Source organism: Bos taurus, chromosome 26, assembly GCF_002263795.3.
Source record: "Bos taurus isolate L1 Dominette 01449 registration number 42190680 breed Hereford chromosome 26, ARS-UCD2.0, whole genome shotgun sequence".
Classification (NCBI taxonomy): domain Eukaryota; kingdom Metazoa; phylum Chordata; class Mammalia; order Artiodactyla; family Bovidae; genus Bos; species Bos taurus.
In genome coordinates this window covers 41,915,899-41,936,323 of record NC_037353.1, presented here as the reverse complement: position 1 = coordinate 41,936,323, position 20,425 = coordinate 41,915,899, and the positions used below count along the sequence as shown (strand labels likewise).

Sequence of the window (20,425 nt, the reverse complement as noted above, 5' to 3'; positions counted from 1 at the left end):
ACAGAGGGGTGGCCGGGTGGGGGCTTAAAAAACAAAACAAAACAATAGCACAAAGGCCCAAAGTGGAGAAACCCAAGGATAATTTTGCAAGATTCTTCTAATATATGCGGAAGGTGCAATATCACTTAATAGTAGATTGTGATACATTAAAGATACATATTATAGATCCTGAAGCAACCACTTAAGATAACACAAATACTGTAGCTAATAAATCTAAAGGGAAGTAAAGTACAATTGTAAAAATAATGAACATTTTTAAAAGGCCAAAAAGGAAGGAAAATGAACCAAACAAGAGACGGACAGAGAAAACAATAGGACTGTAGATTTAAACCAACCATATTAATAGTCATGTTAAATGTAAATATTATAAGCACTCCAGTCAAAAGCTGGAGATATTCAGAGTGCATCAAAAAAGCAAGACCCAACTTATATGCTGCCTACAAAAAAGGCACTTCAAACTTTGCTTAACAAGCACAAATCTGTTAAGAGTCAGAAAATGAAGGGGGGAAAGATATAGCATGAAAACACCAATGAGTAGAAAGCTGTTGTCTCTATATTACATCAAAGTCAATTTTAGAGCAAAAACATTACCAAGTGGAAAAAAGATTAAATGAAAAAGAGGTCAATTCATTAAGAGGATGTAACCGTTCTGAAAGTTTATCTACCTAATAACCGAGCTTCAAAGCACATAACACAAAAACTGATAAAAGGAGAAATGAACAAATACACGATTAAAAGGTAATAGTTCCATACACTTTTCTCAATAATCGATAGAAGAGATAGACAATCAGCACGGATACAGAAGACTGGAACAACTACTACAACCAACTTGACTCTCTGACATTTATTGAACACTAGTCAATAGTGGTGGAGAAGGCGATGGCGCCCCACTCCAGTACTCTTGCCTAGAAAATCCCATGGACAGAGGAGCCTGGTGGGCTGCAGTCCATGGGGTCGCTAGGAGTCGGACACGACTGAGCAACTTCACTTTATTTTTTCACTTTCATGCATTGGAGAAGGAAATGGCAACCCACTCCAGTGTTCTTGCCTGGAGAATCCCAGGGACAGGGGAGCCTGGTGAGCTGCTGTCTGTGGGGTCGCACAGAGTCGGACATGACTGAAGTGACTTACCAGCAGCAGCAGCAGCAGTCAGTAGTGGCAGGATTAATTTTTTTCAAGTTTAAGTGAAACATTTATAAGACAGATGATATTCTACACATTAAAAAAAACTCAATAAATTTTAAAAGATTTAAATTATTCAAAGCATATTATCTGGTTACAATGGAATTATATTAGAAATCAATAACAGAAAGGTAACTGGAAAATCCCCAACTATTTGGAAATTAAATAATACACTTCTAAATAGCCTATGAGTCAAAGAAGAAATGAAATTGATACATTAGAAAGTATTTGAACGAAATGAAAACTCAAATATCAAAATGTGTCAGATACAGTTAAAGCAGCATTCAGAGTGGCTTTTAAGACACTCAAGCACCTATACTAAAAAAGGTAGATTCAAAGAAATGACCTGTTTCTACCTTAAGAAACTAAGAAACTATAACACGTGTTATACTTAACACTACTGAACGGTACTACTAAACACTACATTGGTTAAGGTGGTAAATGGAACGCTTTGCCTTTTTAAACCACAGTAAAAACAATTTTAAAAAATCAGTAAGTAGCAGTGTGTAAAAGAAACCAGATACCAGAGTATACATACTGTTCAGTACCATTTACACGAAGCTCAAGAAGTGGCAAAACTAGTCACCGGTGGTAGAAGTTCAAATAGGTGTTATTCTAGGACAGAGGCACTGGGGAAGTGACGTGAGTGCGTGAACGGGGCGATGGAAACAGATCTGAGTGTGATTACAGATGCGCAGGAGTGCAAATACTCGTCAAGCTCAGATTTACACACTTAAACAGTATGCAGTTTATACCGATAAATAAAAGGCAATTGGGAAAAAAAGAAACTATGCAGACCAAAAATACTGGTGCTTGCCAGGGGAGGGAGGAAAGGAAGGAGGGAGTAAGGGATGAATAAGCGGAACCCAGGAATGTTCAAGGCTGGGAAACCATCCTGTACGATGTTATAATGGTGAACACATGACAATGTATAATACAAAGAGTGAACCTTAACGGGAAGTACAGATTTTAGTTCATAATTATCAACACTTGTTCATTAACTGTAGCAAATGTACCACATTAATGCACAATCTTAATAATAAGGGGGAACTGTTGGTGATGGACAGGGAGGCCTGGCGTGCAATTCATGGGGTCGCAAAGAGTCGGACACGACGGAGCGACTGAACCGCACTGTACAGAGAAGGGATGGCTTCAGGGAGTTCTCGGTACCCTTGTTTTTCGGTAAAACTGCTCTAAAAATAGCTTATTAATTATTCAAATATAGTATACATTTATATAACATTTATATTAACATGTTTAAATATTTTTAGATTTACATATATAATTTATTATCGTATATATTTAATAGTTTATAATTTTTTTAAACTGACTCATTGGAAAAGACCCTGATGCCGGGAAAGATTGAAGGCAGGAGGAGAAGGGGACGACAGAGGATAAGGTGGTTGGATGGCATCACTGAGTCAATGGACGTGAGTTTGAACAACTTCCGGGAGTTGGTGATGGACAGGGAGGCCTGGCGTGCTGCAGTCCATGGGGTCTCAAAGAGTCGGACACGACTGAGCGACTGAACTGAATGATACATAAAATGTATACATGTACAGAGCTATCACAATCAATGAAGAACTAGAAATCAACAGAGAACTCTGAGGGAAACACACCAATATTTTAAGAACAGTTGTCTGTAGGTGCTGATTGCTCTTCCCACTCTACTTTCTAATTTCCTTTGTTCCCAAGTACTGTTTCAGACTGGAACAGCACCATTCCTCTTCACTTCTTAAAGGTTCTGGGCTGAAACCAGAAGAGCAGACGCACACCTAACTCAGCACACGATATTCTTTCCCAGCCAGCGTCAAAAGTCCGCGAGCGCCCTCCTTGCCTCCCTCCCTCTCTCCTCCCCGTGTTTACTTCCTGCCAGAGATAAACAGTGACTCAGAAGTTGGACCGGCCGCACCGCTCTGTGACACACCCTGCCTTGGCAGGAGCCTGTTACAGATCCGGGATCCGGAATCCAGGACTTCACAAAGCTTCGTTTAAAGGAACAGAATCCACTGCTTTAAGAAACATGGGGGGAGGGCCGGTAATGAAGCACCGGCCCTCGGCCACTGCTCATAAAACTGACCAGATCTTTTTCGATTTTTTTTCTGGGTCTGAGAACCGACCTTCTTCAAAACAGACTGGGGTTTGCTTTCTAATTATGGAGACCACGACACAAATCTTTTCAGGCACCTGTAAGAACTCAGCCTCATGATTGTGGGCCTGGGCTTTGGCATCAAACCAAACTGGATTCTAGCCCTTAGCACGCCAGGTTCTATCTGTTTGACCTGGGGGCTAGCTAGTTCCTTAACCTCTCTGAACCTCAGTTTCCTCATATAACCCCTCAGATCACCTGCATTCATCCACAGAGTTGCTGGGTAAGGTATGTGTTTATGTCCTGAGCCCACTGACCAGCATGCAGTGGCCTTGGTTCAAAAATAATCGATAAGGAAAATGAATCTGAAAAAGAATATGTAGTTGGTGTTGTTTAGTCGCTAAGTCATGTCCGACTCTTTCTGACCCCATGTAGCCCATCAGTCTGTTCTGTCCATGGGATTTCCCAGGCAAGAATACTGGAGTGGGTTGCCACTTCCTCCTCCATGGGATCTTTCCAACCCAGGGACTGGACTCTGAATCCCCATTTCCTGCATTGGCAGGCAGGTTCTTTACCACTGAGCCACCAGGGAAGCCTACATATATATATATTGAATCACTTCGCTGTACAACTGAAACTAACACAACATTATAAATCAAGCATACTTCACCTGGTGGCTGAGATGGTAAAGAATCCGCCTGCAATGCAGGGGACCCCGGTTTGATCCCTGGGTTGGGAAAATCCCCTGGAGAAGGGCACAGCAACCCACTCCAGTATTCTTGCCTGGAGAATTCCATGGACAGAGGAGCCTGGTGGGCTACACTCCACAGGGTTGCAAAGAATCAGGCATGACTGAGTGACTAACACACTTCAAATTAAAAAATAAAAATGAGTTTTTAACAAGTCAGTACGCGGGAATTCCCTGGTGGTCCACTAGTTAAGAATCTGCCTTACAATGCACGGCACTCAGTCCAGTCCCTGATGGGGAACTAAGATCCCCTATGTCACAGGGCACACACTAGAGAGAATCCCAGGACTGCAACTAAGGTTCAATGCAGACAAAATAAATAAATTAACAAATATTTTTAAAAATACATAAAAATTAAAAAGTCAGCACAATAAGTCCCCTACAGAGGAACCTCTAAGTTTTTAATTTTCAAGGTCCCAACCCTCCAATCACAGAATTGGTTCCCCTGGCAGCCAGCCCCCACTTTTGAGTGCGTTCCAAAAGCTGCTTCATTAGCATAACAAAAGACACCTTTATTGCTCTCACCACTTAGGAAATTCCAAAGGTCTTAGGAGCTCAGTGCCAGGGCTGGGATGAAGACCAAATATATGTTTCTTATTATCAATCACAAGACCACAGGTATACAGCAGGAAATGAGCCATCTGTGAAGCACAAAGGAGAACACTGCTCTTCTCTCAAATGTGGGGGGCCGCCCTAAGTTTCCCCTAGTTTGAGACAGGGTTTGTGATAGTCATTTCGCTGTCTGGTCAGACTGGTACCTGGTAGCAACAGGGTTTCCTCCTGGACACTGGGTCTGTGACTATGGAACCTGGCAGGTAGACCTGATCAGGCCAGTTTTTCATATCTCAGCAAATGTCTCCGTTTACTTAACTGCTCAAGCCCAAACTTCAGGAATCTTCTTGATTCTTCTCTCCCTCCTAAATCCCATCCTTCAGCAAGTCCTGGCATCTTTAGCTTCAAAATACGCAAGATATGCAAAGCTGCATATGTTTCTCCATCTTCACTGTTATCACCCTAGTCCTTGCATCATCAGTGGGTCAATATCACCCACAGAAGGGTAAAACTGGCTCTCAGGAGGCAGAAAAAAACCCTTAGCTATTACATCTGAGCATGTTTATGTGCTCAGATACTCGGTCATGTCCGACTCTTTGCAACCCTATGGACTGTAGCCTGCCAGGCTCCTCTGTCCATGGGATTCTCCCAGCAAGAATACTGGAGTGGGTTGCCATTTCCTCCTCCAAGGGATCTTCCCTACCCAGGGACTGAACCAGAGTGTCCTGCGTCTCCTGCATTGGCAGGCGGATTCTTTACCACTGGCACCACCTGGTTTGTGGCCCTGCAAAGACAACAGTCCACAGACATACACAATGTATCTATGGGATTGAACTTTCTTGGGTAAAGGGAAGGCAAGGGGGAATGATGTATCTACAGAGGTTCCCATGGGAGGACAGAGAAAAGATCATGAAAGTAAGGATGGGTTTCTCTGTCCTGGCTCCAGGCATCCCTGCAGCTTTCAGGGTCCTGCAATGGCCTCTCCTCAGACCTCCTGGCCTGCGGTCTTGCTCCCTTGATTCTCCATACAGCAACCAGAGCGGTCCTGCTGAACACATATTGGTTGACAGTATCTAAATCTGGATGTCTTACCATAGCTGGCCTTCAAGGCCCAACCCTGGCTGATCTGGCCCCTGCCCACCTCCCGCTCCTTCATGAGCCTCCTTTAGTTTCTCTAACAAATTCATTTCCGCCTCAGGTCTGTGCACTGCCTGATCCTCCCCCCAGATCTTCGCTTGCCTGCCCCCCTTCCGTCATTCCAAACTTCGTTCAAGTATCACTGAAGAAGGAATTCATAGGGCCTGGACTCCACCTTAGGCCTGTTCATGCTGATCATGCTCGGTCACCTTTCCAATGAACTCTGAACTCTGTGTTTAGTGCCTATGAAAACAAGAACAGAAGGATAAGACCTCCTCCAGACAGGGGAACCTTGAAGATAGTATCTAGGTTAGTCATTGCCTAAGAGAAAACATACACTAATCACCCCTTCCTCCAGACAGGCCATAAATGTTTCTGTATCTATCAGAGTGTAACCTCGGGTTTATTGATTATTGGCCAATTGTTTGACTGTTTGAACACATAGCACGTGAATGATGGGGTTATTGGGATTGTGTTTTCCTTGGTTTATGTAAGTCTCAAGGAATTTGGAGTGGTGGGTTCAGATATGTATACATGGGGTAGAAAAGATTTTCACAAATGCTGGTCGGGGTCCTTGGCTAAGAGAAGACTCTGCCTTGGGCCCGCCGGTGTCATAAACTGCACTCCACTACCTGCCTTGTCCTTCTGAGTGAGTTTGTTTCCCGGAATGTGTGGCTACAACATCATCCCCCTCCTTGACCATCTAATCCAATGGTCCTCAAACCTTAGGGTGCATCAGAACAACCTAACTGCTTCTGGGGAGGGCTCACCCCAGAGCCTGGAGAAGCGCCCAAGACTTAGCATTTCTATCAAGTTCCCAGGTGATGCAGAGCCTGCTGATCTGAGATCCCCACTTTAATCACCAGTCTAATCCAAACCAGCCACTCCCTTCTTCCTTACCATCTGTCACAACACCCACTGGTGTCTTTCAGAGCTGTGACACTGCCTGAAAGGGCCTGTCTTCCCTTGGTTTCCTACTTCTATGTCTGACTTCCTCACTGCAACCTTCTCATCCACTGGAGCCGAAGTCCCCAGCCTCCTAGGATGCGTGTGTCCCCAGCACCTTCCAGAAAAACAGGCCCCAAGTGGATTCCCGACAGACATTCAGTGAAAGAAAAACACAGAGGAGAAGATAAGAGGGGGCATGAGTTTAATGTGTGCTAATTATCCCTGATTTCTGAGCCATACATATATATATATATAAATTTATGTATATATATAAACTTCACAGCAGAGCAAACAAAAGTCAGCTATGGCTATTGACCTGAGAGTAACCCCTGGGTCAGTGTGTCTCAAACTTTATCATGAGAGTCACATGGCCTTTTTATTAAACACAGATTTGGGGACCTCACCCCAAACCTACTAGATCAGCCTCTTCAAGGGAGGGGGTCAAGACACGGGGTATTTTAATTCACAAGAAGGTGACCCTGGCAGTCGATCACTATTCACAAATGTCCTGGCTGGAAACAATCACCCAGGGTGTTTATTCAAAACACAGATTCCTTGACTCCACATCTAGTGATTCTGATTCGGAAGGACTAGGATGGGGCCTAGGAATTTATATACTTAACAAACACCTCGGTAAGTCCTGTGATCTGAGAAGTCTGGAAGACACCGTCCCTTATGATTTCACTTACTATCTTTCAATCTTTCACCCCAACCCTGATCTGTCTCTAAGCTTTTAAATATAGTTTTAGAGTCACACCACACACACACACACACACACACACACACACACACACACACACACGGAAGCAGCAGCACAGGAACGAGCCAAGCTATCTGAGAATAACTTGTGCAAATAACTGAAGCCACCAAGAGGATATTAGAGCGTTTGAGGCCACAACGCTCCATCATCACCCCGTTAAAATGTCACTCCTCCCCAGCCGGGGGCCAGCTTACATAAAGACCAGGCCAGCAGGGTTCCCAGAAAGCCTGATGGTCTTTTCTTCAGTGTGTCTAAAATTGATCAGTTTCCCTATAGCAGTTCTCACTTTGGACATTCTAGTTTCCAATGTTGCATCCTTCTTTTAGGTTCTTGGTCTAGAACCTTAGCATCTTCTTAGACTCTCTCCTCTGCCTGCATCCAGACCATCTCCAGGTTCTGTGAGTTTGAAACCAAGGAAGACTCTGTGGGGCCTTTCTGGGTACAAACCACTGTCTTGTTCCCTACCTCTTGTTCGACCTTCCCTGAATTCCAAAGAGCAGACTCAAGCAGTTAATGATTAGAACAATTGAGTCACAGGACTTCTGGCTCCTCCAGAAGGGATATAAATAAAAATTTCCTGGTGGAGGATGGTGAGTGCATGCTGACCAAAAGCATGTAGATACCAGACTAGTTGGGACTAGAAAGCTGGTGACTGAGATTCCACAATCATCACCCTGCTGTTGTTGCCAGTTGCTCAGTCATGTCCCACTCTTTGCGACCCCCTGGACTGCAGCAGGCCAGGCTTCCCTGTCCTTTCCTATCTCCTGGAGTTTGCTCAAACTTATGTCCATTGAGTCAATGATGCTATCCAACCATCTCATCCTCTGCTGCCCTCTTCTCCTCCTGCCCTCAGTCTCTCCTAGTATCAGGATCTTTTCCAATGAGTTGGCTCTTCACATCAGGTGGCCAAAGTATTGGAGCTTCAGCTTCACCATCAGTCCTTCCAGTGAATACTCAGAATTGATTTCCTTTAGGATTGACTGGTTTAATCTCCTTGCTGTCCAAGGGACTCTCAAGAGTCTTCCTCAGTACCAGTTTTGAAAGCATCAATTCTTCGGTGCTCAGCCTTCTTTATGACCCAACTCTCACATCCGTACATGACTACTGGAAAAACCATAGCTTTGACTATATGGACCTTTGTCGGCAAAGTGATGACTCTGCTTTTTAATACACTGTCTAGGCTTGTCATAGCATCACCCTGTTACCTACCATCAACCAGGAAGAAAATTGTTCACGAGCTGATCAACCCTCATCCATTAATATTGCCTTTAAAATCCCTTCTCTGAAAGCCATCAAGCAGTTTAGATCTTTTGAGCATTAGATGCCCATTCTCCTTACATGGTAGCCTGAAAAAAACACTGTACTTCCATTCACCACAACTCAGTGTCAATAGATCAGCTTTGCTGCAAGTGCAGCAAGCAAACCCGAGTTTGGTTCAGTAACAGGTTCTACCCTGGGATGGTTTCCCAGCCACCATCCTTCTACTAAAGAGCATCCCCTAGGGCCCTTCCAGCCTCCCAACTCCAGTGCGTTAATCAGGCCCTAAATTCCTGGAACACTTTGCTTGAATGCATAAACCCTTCTTTAAATACAAACCAACCAACCACAAAGCACTTCCCCAGCTTCCTGTTACCTGCAGGATAAAATCTCAACCCTTCCCCTGACCTCCAAGTACTCTTCAATCTGGCATCACTTCTCCAGCCTTGTTTTTAATGAACATCCACCCCCAGGTCTGGGCTCACTTCCTGCTCTGCCTCTGAGAGGTCCAACTGGGAACTCTGCCCCTACCTGGAATGGCCTCTACAGTCATCCCTTCGGTTCAAGTTCCCCAGGACCCCAGCAGCACAGACCGACAGCTCACGCAGATCTCGGGCATAATGCAGTGCTTCTCAAGTGCGATCCCCGGACCAGGAGCACCTTGGAACTTGTCAGAAATGCTCATTCTCAGGCCTAGCCCCAGACCTACTGAATCAGAATCTCTGGAGGATGGGCCCAGCAACCAGGCTATTAACCAGCCTTAAAGGTGATTCTGATGTCTGCTCACATTTGAGAGCCAAAGAAGAGCAGTTAAGACTGGTGGCTGTTGAGTTTCCACTCTCCTTTCAGGGACAAAGCGGTGCCAGAAGTTTACCCAGGAATTTCTTAGGGACCCTCCATGAGAAAGGTCAGTTATCTCTGAAATATTGCTTGGCGCCTGCCTCTGAGAATGAGCAAGTATGATGGTGAAGCACAGGAAATGGCCACTATCCAAGATCTTTCTTAACCTGCCAAAACTGTAGTTTCCTCTGGTGCAACCTAATGGCTTCACTATCTGGGGAAAGATTGTATCATAAGATCCATCATGTTGTGAGTGTTTAAAAGGCAAGGGTTCTTGGTACCCAAAGAGGGGAAGGGCTCCTAGAGACTGGATAGTGGAGCTGGAACCAGTCCAGATGCGTCTCCAGGGCAGCTGTGCTCGAGGGTGGACACTGACGAGCAGTAAGAGGAACAGCCTAGGGTTGTGCTCGCCGGGAGTGGGGATGGGCCTCATGCTCAAGAGCCCAGGGATTTAGGCAGGGCGGAGCACCTGGGAGGCTCCGCCCAGCCGCTGCACAGTTTGGCCAATGCAGGGCTAAGTTACAACAGCGACACCCTGTGACAACTGGAAAGCAAAGCAGCTGAACTGCGGGGACTCCCTATTGGATGAAGATAGAACCTCTTTGGGGATGTATGAACCCGTTTTTATGTATTCAGAGGATAGAAGAGCTTCCAGGGGGATACAATGGACTTTCTACCACTAGGGCTTGGATGGCATAGTGCTCCAAGCCTCAGTTTCCTCCTCTGGAGAGTAGAGATGACGGCTTGTGCAGAAGGACAAATCTTTGGCTATATATATATATATACAGCAAGCAGGACCTTAGTTCTCTGGACCAGGAATTGAACCCATGCTCCCTGAAAGGGAAGCACAGAGTCCTAACCACTGGGAAACCAGGGAATTCCTTTTCCCCTCTCACTAATCATTGGCAATATTAATGTATGCCTTCCTCCTTATATTCTCTTGCCTTCAGGCCCAGCAGGGCCACTGCAGCCCTTTCTGTGTTTTCCAAGTAGAAAGTAGAAATAGTTTGAGGTCACTGGCATTTTCTATCTTTTGTAAAAATCTGTAGTGTGTCCTTCGAAGAAAAAGTGCTGGCTATCCGTTGAGGGAAAAGGAGAAGATAAATGCATTCAAGAACGATGAGGAGAGAGCAGGGGAAGGTCACGGGAAGCAGGGAATCTCGGGAATCTCCCAGCCTCCCTCCCTGCTTCCTGACTGTGCCCTCAGGTTCAAGATAAGATGAGCCCAGAATGCCGAAGGGAATGACCAGGGCTCCCAGCCTCACCAAAGATCCCCCTGTGCCAGGTGTATCGTGAAAGCAGCCGTCTTAGGGCCCGAGGGACAACAGGGCCTGAGCCAGTGGACATCTCAGTGATGATGGGGTGGGAGGAGACAGGTGACGGTCTCAGTAGATCAGGTTAGGAGAGGAGTTCCCAAGGACGATGACAGGGGCATTCCCACCAGCCTAGTGGAGTAAGGGCTCAATTGGAAATGAATTCATTTAAAGAAAAAAAAAATTTTGTCTTGTATGCGTAGAGCATTTGGCATAGTTTTTGGTGCCCCATCTGCAAAATGAACGTCAAATGCTAGGGTGATCATTGTTGTAGATGCCAAGGGTGGCATGCCTCACTGAAGCATCGCACGGGGAACTTGGGTTCACACTCTCTTCCTGTAAACATCCTGTTTCCCGGCCGCTTCTTGCTAGTTTCCGAGTTAGTGCAGAGCCCTGCGCGATAGACGTGGGCACATTCATGGAGGGGAATCATGTTTTTAATTGTGAACAGAAAGTTGCTTTTTTTGAGCTTGCTCTTAGAAGGCACCTCTTATGTTCAATTTGCATGCCAATTAGAGACAATTCGTCTTCAAGGCAAAGTTAATTGACTAAAGCTGAGGAACAAGAAATGAAAGACCTTTGAGCTGCTATTCCTCCCCAGTCCAGCTGGGACACAGGCCTCCCCAGGTAGTTCCCAAACCTCTCAAAAAATCCCAGAACCACATGAAGATGGAGACAGAAGAGCTGGACGTTGAGTATCCAGTTGGAAGGAGTGACTTCCCTTGTGTAGGATTCCAGATCATTCGATTCATGATCACGGGAAGCCAATCTAAACTATCACCCAGTCAATTTAGAGCCAAATATTAAACCCTTTGTCCTGATTTTTTAAAAAAAAAGTTCATGAAGGCGGAACAGCCATGGAACTCTGGGAGGTAAAGGAGGCTCCCATTTTGCAAAGAACTGAGATCAAAGGTGCCATTCAAGTTCATGCCTCTCTCAGCAAAAAAAGAAACCTCTGCCCCATATGATCATCATTTCCCTAAAGAAATCCAATGTTTATGCAAGACATTCAAAGTGCCTTCTCCTCAAACCGCATAATCAGTTCTTCAGTTGCTAAGTCGTGTCCCACTCTGTTGCGATCCAGGGGACTGGGTAACCAAAGCCACCCAGAAAATAACACCAGAAGGCATGGAAATTCCGGCCACCAGGGGCCGCTCTTACTCACCCAGGACCTTCCATGCTGCTGCTGCTGCTAAGTCGCTTCAGTCGTGTCGGACTCTGTGCGACCCCATAGATGGCAGCCCACCAGGCTCCCCCGTCCCTGGGATTCTCCAGGCAAGAACACTGGAGTGGGTTGCCATTGCCTTCTCCAATGCAGGAAAGTGAAAAGTGAAAGTGAAGTCGCTCAGTCGTGTTCGACTCTTAGCGACCCCATGGACTCCAGCCCACCAGGCTCCTCTGTCCATGGGATTTTCCAGGCAAGAGTACTGGAGTGGGGTGCCATTGCCTTCTCCCAGGACCTTCCATAGTTCAAAGCCAAAGCAAAACATGCTGCTAAAACGCTTCAAGTGAAAAGGGATTGCAAAGCTTTTGAAACCCAAAGTCAGTGACAGGGACTTGGTGGTGGGTGGCGGGGTGGTGACGGACGGGGGACAGTGTGTATCACTCAGTTTTGCATTTTTGGTCCTTGCAGCTTTTGTTCATTTGTTCCTTTAAGGTCTGTAACTACAGCGTCCCAGAAGCTGGGCTTCAATTTGTTAAGGAAGGTTTTTCTAACCAGACCATATGTTGAACTCACAGACAATTATTCATTGCTTCCAGTGTCCTGACCTGTGTCTGTTCTGGGGACAGAACATTCACGTCTGCCCACCCTCTACTTCTGAATGATTCCAAACCTGTGGGTCCTGAACAGTAGCCCCAACGGGGAAATCAGGACCCAACTGCGGGCCACATTGATAAACCACAGATGAGTGGGCCGCGCCTGCACTGGCCGTGTTCCGCTGTGGCACGGCAGCCTTGCTGATATCTGAAATGCATCCACCAGCCTCCCTGGGACTGGATGATTGCTCTTTGACTCCTCTGTCTCACCCTCCGGAAGCCCACATTGACTTCTGTCTTGGAATCCAGACTCCAGCTTTGCCACCAATTAGCCACACCCTCCTAAGGCCCTTGGCAGCCTTGATCTTTTTTATTGTAAGTTCTGAGAATGAGGATAAAAGACCTGGAATGCTGTGGCATGAAAGCCTATCATTATTATGCATCTCTGGGCAGGAAAATATTAATTTTCCAATCAGGCAGGTCTAGGCAAATCACAAAGAGGTCTAGGAACCACTGCTTGGAACATCTCACCACCGACGACTACATCACGGATTTTAGGATAAAATTCCCGAAGCAAACGGAGCAAAACAAACGCTGAGCAGGCCAAGAGCTGGCCAGGCCTCGGGCTGGGTCACGCCTCTGGACCTGGTCCTACCTGGGCTGGTCTCCTGGGTCCGTGCCTTCGGGTGCCTCCTCGGGCTTCCTTTCTACTCTCTGACTGTTCCCAGGTGGTTGCACAGATCCTGGACTTCGCGCCAAAGAAGTCTTCTGGAGCACAAGAAAGAGGCATTGGAAAGGAAATCAAGTAGGAGTCTTTGAAAACACAGAGACTTTATCAATAGGTCACTGATCACAACACTGAAGAGCCAGGGGTGTTTTGGTTTGTTCGTTGTTTGGCTTTACCGTCCATCTGAGCATTGACGGTGCTAGGCGCTGAGCGAGGCTTTGGAGGCACACGGTGAGCAAAGCCCTGCTCTCACCTAATGGAGGAGAAACACAGCAAACCAGCGATTTGAGCTGAGTCGCTGACTGTTTCAGTAAAGGAACATACTGGGGACACCCATCGCACTTTGGGGGCCATCTGCTTCTGAAGAAAGTAGGGTACTGAATCTAAGATCTCCGTGCATCTTGTCTGTGGCCTCACCTCAATGAAAATACACTTCCTGCCCCTGCCCCATGGTTTGCACGCTGGAATTCAGCTGGAAACCAGAAAAAAATACTGAAGGGAGAAAATGAGGAGGAACCCTGGGGCCACTCACTGAGGTCTCAACCATTCTAAGAGTTGGTCATCATTTCTTAAATGGCACAATAAACTTGTCTGCTGTTCACACGATTTTTCAAACCAAAATGCAAACATTTAAAGCACAGTCAAAATGTCAAATCATAGGACAGAAAGAGATGAGATGTTTTAAAAACTCAATTTAAATGATGCTCATTTAAGTCTGATACAAATATCAGAAATGGGGGAAAGGACTTCTAGGAATCCCCAGCAGTATTCCTCAAAGCAGTGGTTGTCTTCTTTTTTTTTAAACAACTTTTTAAGTATTTATTTTGGTTTTTGGTTGCACTGAGAGGCTTGTGGGATCTTACTTCCCCGGAGAACTGAATCCATGTCTCCTGCAGTGGGAATTGAACCCATGTCTCCTGCAGTGGAAGCACAGAGTTTTAACCACTAGACCACCAGGGAAGTCCCCAGTGGCTGTCTTTTGTCTTCGCAGCGGGGTTCCTGAACCCCCGCTCCCCGAAACAACACACACACTTTCCTTTGGGGCCAGATCTGCCTCTTCTAAAGAACTGCTCTTCTGTCCGTCTGTCCCTAAGTTTCTCAGGGAAACGTCAGTCCTAGAGCCCCTCACCCCTGCCTATCCGAATATGCACAAAACTCAGCTTAAGGCAGGTCCTTCCTCAAGACTCCCCAGAGAAGCAGAGGAAGGGTAAGCTGGCCGCTGGCTCTGTTAGAATATGAACGCAAGAGTTCCTGGCAGTCTGTCTCTGGCCACTGTGGAGGAAGGCAGGCTGCAGGAGAGAGTACAGGCTCAGCAGGTAGAGAAAAGCCAAGACGGAATGTTTCCACATCTGGTCTATTTCACTGAGTGGTCGGCTGCTTGTATTCACCCCATTGTGTCCAGAGGTGAAGTGTAAAAGATGCTTCAGCTCTCGAGAGCTCAAACTTTCCAGTGCTAAATAGGAATACTACAGTTCGAAAAATCTTCATTCACTCTTGCTGAGACAGAATGAAGGGAAAGAACACAATAATAATAACAGCACCTGTGTACTGAGCATTGACTAAGTGCCAGGCACTGGGCCAGCAGCTTGGCTTCCAGTCTTCACCTCAGCCTTACGAGGAAGATGCTATGTGTGTCTCTGGGGATTTTGTTGTTGTTATTTTAAAAATTTAATGGTAAATCTCATGTATGGTAAATCTGACATACATATACTATCTCTAGATAGCTAGTGGAAGGTGCTGCTTGGCACAGGGAGCTCAGCTCGGTGCTCTGGGATGACCCCAAGGAGTGAGGCGGGGGTGGGAAGGAGGCTCAAGAGGGGTCGCAAAGAGTCGGACACGACTGGGCGACTGAACAACAAATATACCCATAGAGCTGACTCATGCTGCGGTACAACAGAAACCAACACCACACTGTAAAACAACCATACTTCAACTAAAAATAAAAAATTAACAGTAAATCTTCTTATGGGCTTATTTTTGATTTATCATCCCATTACTCAAATTTCTACATGAAGCCACTCCAGACAAAAATTTGAAGTATTTTGAGCTGTATTATCAACACTCATGTCGCTATCTTAAAACAGGGGTTTTAAGAGGTTATGTATCTGGCCAAGATCACACAGCAGGGGAATCTGGTGAACCCGATCCTCTCTGATCCCAAAGCCAGGGAGAGGCATCTCAGTGGAGGTGGGGAGCTGGGGTCGATTCCTCACCTAAGAGGGGAACTGTGGACCCCAGGCTGGCTTGACCTCCATGCTGGCTGACCCATCCCTGCTCTGTCCTGTGGACCTCAGTCTTCTGATCTGTGAGTCCTGGACAGAAATCACTCTCTAGAGCAGTATCAACACAATACAAACTTCCAGTCACAATAAATTCCAACTCCAAAGTGTCCCTGACTCTTCTGATGAAGGCTCTTTATTCCATCTTACTACCTTTGGGTGCCTGCTTTACAATTTTTACTATGATGACTCCAGAATCATAATACAGAGTGAATGACATTTTCATATCAGGGTCCTGAATTTTTAAAACTCTAACCCAATTCCTGCTTGTCTAACTGTCATACAGGTCTCAGCTCCAAATACCTTCTGCAGCCAGGTTTCCCTTTCAATCACCACATTATCTGCAAATAATTGAACAGATAAATCTCCTGCTTTTTATTCCATGATCAAGGGTAATTTAAAGTAATTCTGGAAAGACACTGATGTATCTAACAGCTCAGACAGATGCAAATAACAGAAAAATCAGGAGGCAGAGCTCTGCTCTCACCAAAGGTGGGGAGGGGACCACGTGCTGAATTTCCTCTGGCAAAGGAAATATGACAAGGCCTCAGATTTGTCTTCAGAGAATAAAAGAGGGTAGACCTTTATCACTTTTCAGCCGCACCTGTCCTCCTAATAGAAAGCGAATCTGTAAAAAGAACAGCAGTTCTCTCCAGCGAAAACAGACCTGGATGGAGTCAAAATAAAGGCAGTTGTACCATCTATGGGGACAGCACACTGCACTGGCAAAGTTATTTCACATTCTCTGATTCTTACAAAAATCCCTGTGTGCTAAGCAGGCAGGTAAAATGCTGTTTTCCACTTCTCAGAAGCAGAAGGTTGAGGAACTTTTGCCAGGGCTCCTGCCTTGAAGTCCAATACTCTTTCCACAGTAATAACACCCAATGCCTGCATCGCATATTTTTTGGTATAATAACCATAGCAGACATTATCATGAACACTTTCTATGTGCCACATACAGGGCTCCACTGATTTTTCAAGCTTGCTTTACATCACTTCTCTTTTACAAAAGGCCTGTACATGTTTTCCCGAAACCACAACTACTGGGTCCACGTGCTCCACCTACTGAAGTCCACATGCCACGCGCCTTCCGTGGAAGCCACACTCAACATCCCAGCATCACGTCGCCGCATCTCTGAACTGTGAGATGTGAGCACCTGTGAGCACTCTGTGAGCACCTGGGCTTTATCCAGTTTATTTTGCGCATCTATCAGCAAAAGATGTCCTAAGGTAATCACTTCTTCGCTTTAAGCCATATCAGCTTCCAAAAGCTTTCCTAGAAATGCTCCACATTCAGAAGGCGGACAACTGGGGTAGCCTGTACTATTTTTTTTTAAGTGTGTAACATATTTGAACTCATCCAGTTCTTACAACAACCCTATTTTACCACTAAGATCACCTAGCACAGAGAGGTTAAGCCACTTGCCCCAAATAACACGGTCTGGAAGCGGTGAAGCCAGGACTTGGACTCAGATGGTTTGTCGCCCTTGCCGCCCTGCCTTATACCGCCTCACCAGGCAGTGGAAATAGTTGCCTATGACTCCCATCATCTTCCTGCCATGCTCCAAGGAACTAAACCAACCGGACATCTATGAACACTGTGGTACAGAGGCCTGGAGTCAATGCCCAGAATGGTCCCCTGGCACGGAGAGGCATTCCAGAAATACTTGTTGAATGTATGAAAAATAGATCATTCTTGTTTAGTCTGCTAGCCACCTCTGCAAATCGAGGGGCGCAAACTCGGTCTGTGGAGCTCTCACCTCTGCCTCATTGCCCGCAATGCCTCTGAGCTCTTCCCTACCCCGTCCCTCCTCCTCCCCACCCCCACCGCTCCCCATCCAGGCTCCCCATCCTAGCAACAGGACTAAGCCCTGTTGCTTACAGGATTCCTAGGGGTCTGCTGTGTCAACAGGCGTCACTACAAAACAGGATACGTTTCTAAAGTTACCCCTTACACTTCCAAACTACAGGCTGGGAAAAAAAAAAAAAAAAAACTGGCAATGCTCCACATGACAAACAGCCTTGTCAAGTTGCTTCTTCAAATCTTTCCTTTGCTGCCATTGCTTGAGTAAACAAACAGCCTTTCTTTGGCTCAGGAATACTCCAGAGCTCTGGGTTTATTTAAAAGCAGTCCATCTTCAAACAGTCACAACTTTCCAGTCCTAAAAAATACACTTTATCCAAAGCTAAAGTGCTTCCCTACTAAAAAAGAAAAATTCTCCTGACCTTACCTCTCAAATATGCTCCACCTCTCTGGACCACGGCTTACTGGTCATGCCAATAAAAAGGTTTAATTAACACGGTTAGATCATGACCAGGGTGTCTTGCCAAGTCGGCCCCTCTTGGAATGAGCTTCTGGGGAGCAGTGTGACTGCAGGTGAATGCTGGGAAGTAGACCAAAGGTCATCCCCATGGCATTAGGAATCGGATTTCAGAAACAACTGCCAGGCTGCCAAATATGGAGGGGGAACACATGTTCTGTGCGAGGGCCAGTGGGCCGCCCATCCTCCCTGTCAAGCGAGGGCAGAGGCTTAGACCGGTTCTGCTAGATCATCCCAACCATTCTTCACCTCTCTCTCTGTCAGGCCAAGAACGGGGAGGCCCCCAGGTGGAATTTTAGGCTTCCCCAAATGGAACGCTTTCTCATGAAACATGGTGAGACATGGTAGGATAAATGAACGAGCTTTGGAGTCAGAGAGAGCTGGGTTTGAACCCCAACTCTACCCTGAGAAGGTGGAGAAAATAAGAGAATCGAGTTTGCGTGGGGGTTTGGGTGATTCCATCCCATGTTCAGGAAGGGCTGAGTCTAGACTTCAGGTTGATACAGAAGATTTTAAAAGATAAGGCGTGGACCTCCCTGGTGGTCCAGTGGTTAAGAAGCTGCCTGTCAATGTGGGGATACAGGTTCGATCCCTGGTCCTGGAAGATTCCACAGGCTGCAGGGCAACAAAGCCCACGGGTCACCACTACGGAAGCCCACGTGCCCTGGAGCCTGGGCTTCGCAAGAGAAGCCACCGCAGAGAGAAGCCCTAGCACCACAAGTACAGACAGAGAGGACCCTCTGCTTGCCACAACTAGAGAAAAATCTGTGTGCAACAACGAATACCCAGTGCAGCCAAAAATAAATATATTTTTAAAAGATAGATGTATTATAAAAATATATATATATTTTAAAAGATATGGTGTAAGATACTAACTTTAGGGGAAGTTTAGGGAAAGAGTAAGGGAATTCTCTCTATTCTCTTTGCAATTTTTCTGTAAATCTGAAAATATTTCCAAATAAAACATTTAATTAGAATAAAAGAGTCATGGTTCCTACCCTCATGGAACTTACAGTTTAGTGAATGAACGAGAGATAACATTCAATGAATAATATCTGTCTTCCCTTCCTCAAAATTTTTGGCATCAAAAGTGGTAAGAATTACCCCCCAAAGAACCCAGGAACCTCAAAGATGCCAGAGTTCACAAGTTCTGACATCTGGAGTCTGAGAGGAGAGGAAAACCTCTGGGACTTCAAAAAACTGCTCAATGTTAATGTATTAATGTCTTGTCTGTGCTTAATATTTTAGTATCAATGTGATTTAAAGAGAGATACATAAGGTCAGAAAACTCAAATCATTTCACCCCAATCCCCGACCTGCCTGCCCCAAGTGAGTGATGAGAGAACTTTGTCAATATGGCAAAAAAAAACAAAAACAAAACTGTGCAAATGGAGCAGAGTCCCTTTATTCAGAATTGGGGTTGTCAGATGGACTGTAATGTCCTGTGATTTTTTTTACATGATTGCACTTGAAATACAGATATAAATCTTATTTTTTGCTCCTCGGAATTTCTTTAATACATCTATTCATTTTCATGCTAAAGTAGCATGACGCTTGATTCAAGAATAAGGGTGGAACTGTTGGTGGAAATGTAAATTGATACAGCCACTGTGGAGAACAGTGGAGATTCCTTTAAAAACTAGGAATAAAACTACCACATGACCCAGCATTCAAAAAATAAGATCATGGCATTCGGTCCCATCACTTCATGGCAAACAGATGGGGAAACAATGACAGACTTTATTTTCTTGGGCTCCAAAATCACTGCAGATGGTGACTGCAGCCATGAAATTAAAAGACACTTGCTCCTTGGAAAGAAAGCTATGACAAACCTAGATGACATATTAAAAAGCAGAGACATCTTTGCCGACTAAGATCTGTATAATCAAAGCTACAGTTTTTCCGGTAGTTGTGTATGGATGTGAGAGTTGGACCATATAGAAGGATGAGCACCCAAGAATTGATGCTTTTGAACTGTGTTGTTGGAGAAGACTCTTGGACTGCAAGGAGATCCAACCAGTCAATCCTAAAGGAAATCAACCCTGAATATTCATTGGAAGGACTAATGCTGAAGCTGAAACTCCAATACTCTGGCCACCTGATTTGAAGAACTGACTCATTGGAAAAGACCCTGATTTGGGGATAGATTGAAGGCAGGAGGAGAAGGGGACAACAGAGGATGAAATGGTTGCATTGCATCACCAACTCAATGGACATGAGTTTGAGTAAGCTCCAGGAGTTGGTGATGGACAGGGAAGCCCGGCATGCTGCAGTCCATGGGGTCACAAAGAGTCAGACACAACTTAGCAACTGAACTGAACTGATGACCCAGTAATCCTACTACTGGACATATACCCTGAGGAAACCATGACTGAAAAAGACACACGCAACCCATGTTCATCGCAGCACTGTTTATACTAGCTAGGACATGGAAGCAGCCTAGATGGCCATTGACAGATGAATGAATAAAGAAGTTGTGGTACATATATACAATGGAATATTATTCAGCCATAA

At 45.5% G+C, this 20,425-nt stretch overlaps 1 protein-coding gene across 21 annotated transcripts in view; it reads right to left on the bottom strand.

Moving 5' to 3' along the window:
* Positions 1 to 20,425, bottom strand: part of TACC2 (transforming acidic coiled-coil containing protein 2) — a 234,999-nt gene that overhangs the window by 176,304 nt on the left and 38,270 nt on the right. For 19 of the 21 annotated variants that reach the window (XM_015460758.3, XM_015460765.3, XM_015460769.3 and 16 more), the window contains one exon: positions 13,240 to 13,352. In XM_015460758.3, the coding sequence (XP_015316244.1) occupies positions 13,240 to 13,352 (113 nt within the window). The remainder of the gene's footprint in view (positions 1 to 13,239; positions 13,353 to 20,425) is intronic. The other 2 variants (XM_015460760.3, XM_059882088.1) reach the window with 1 other exon arrangement.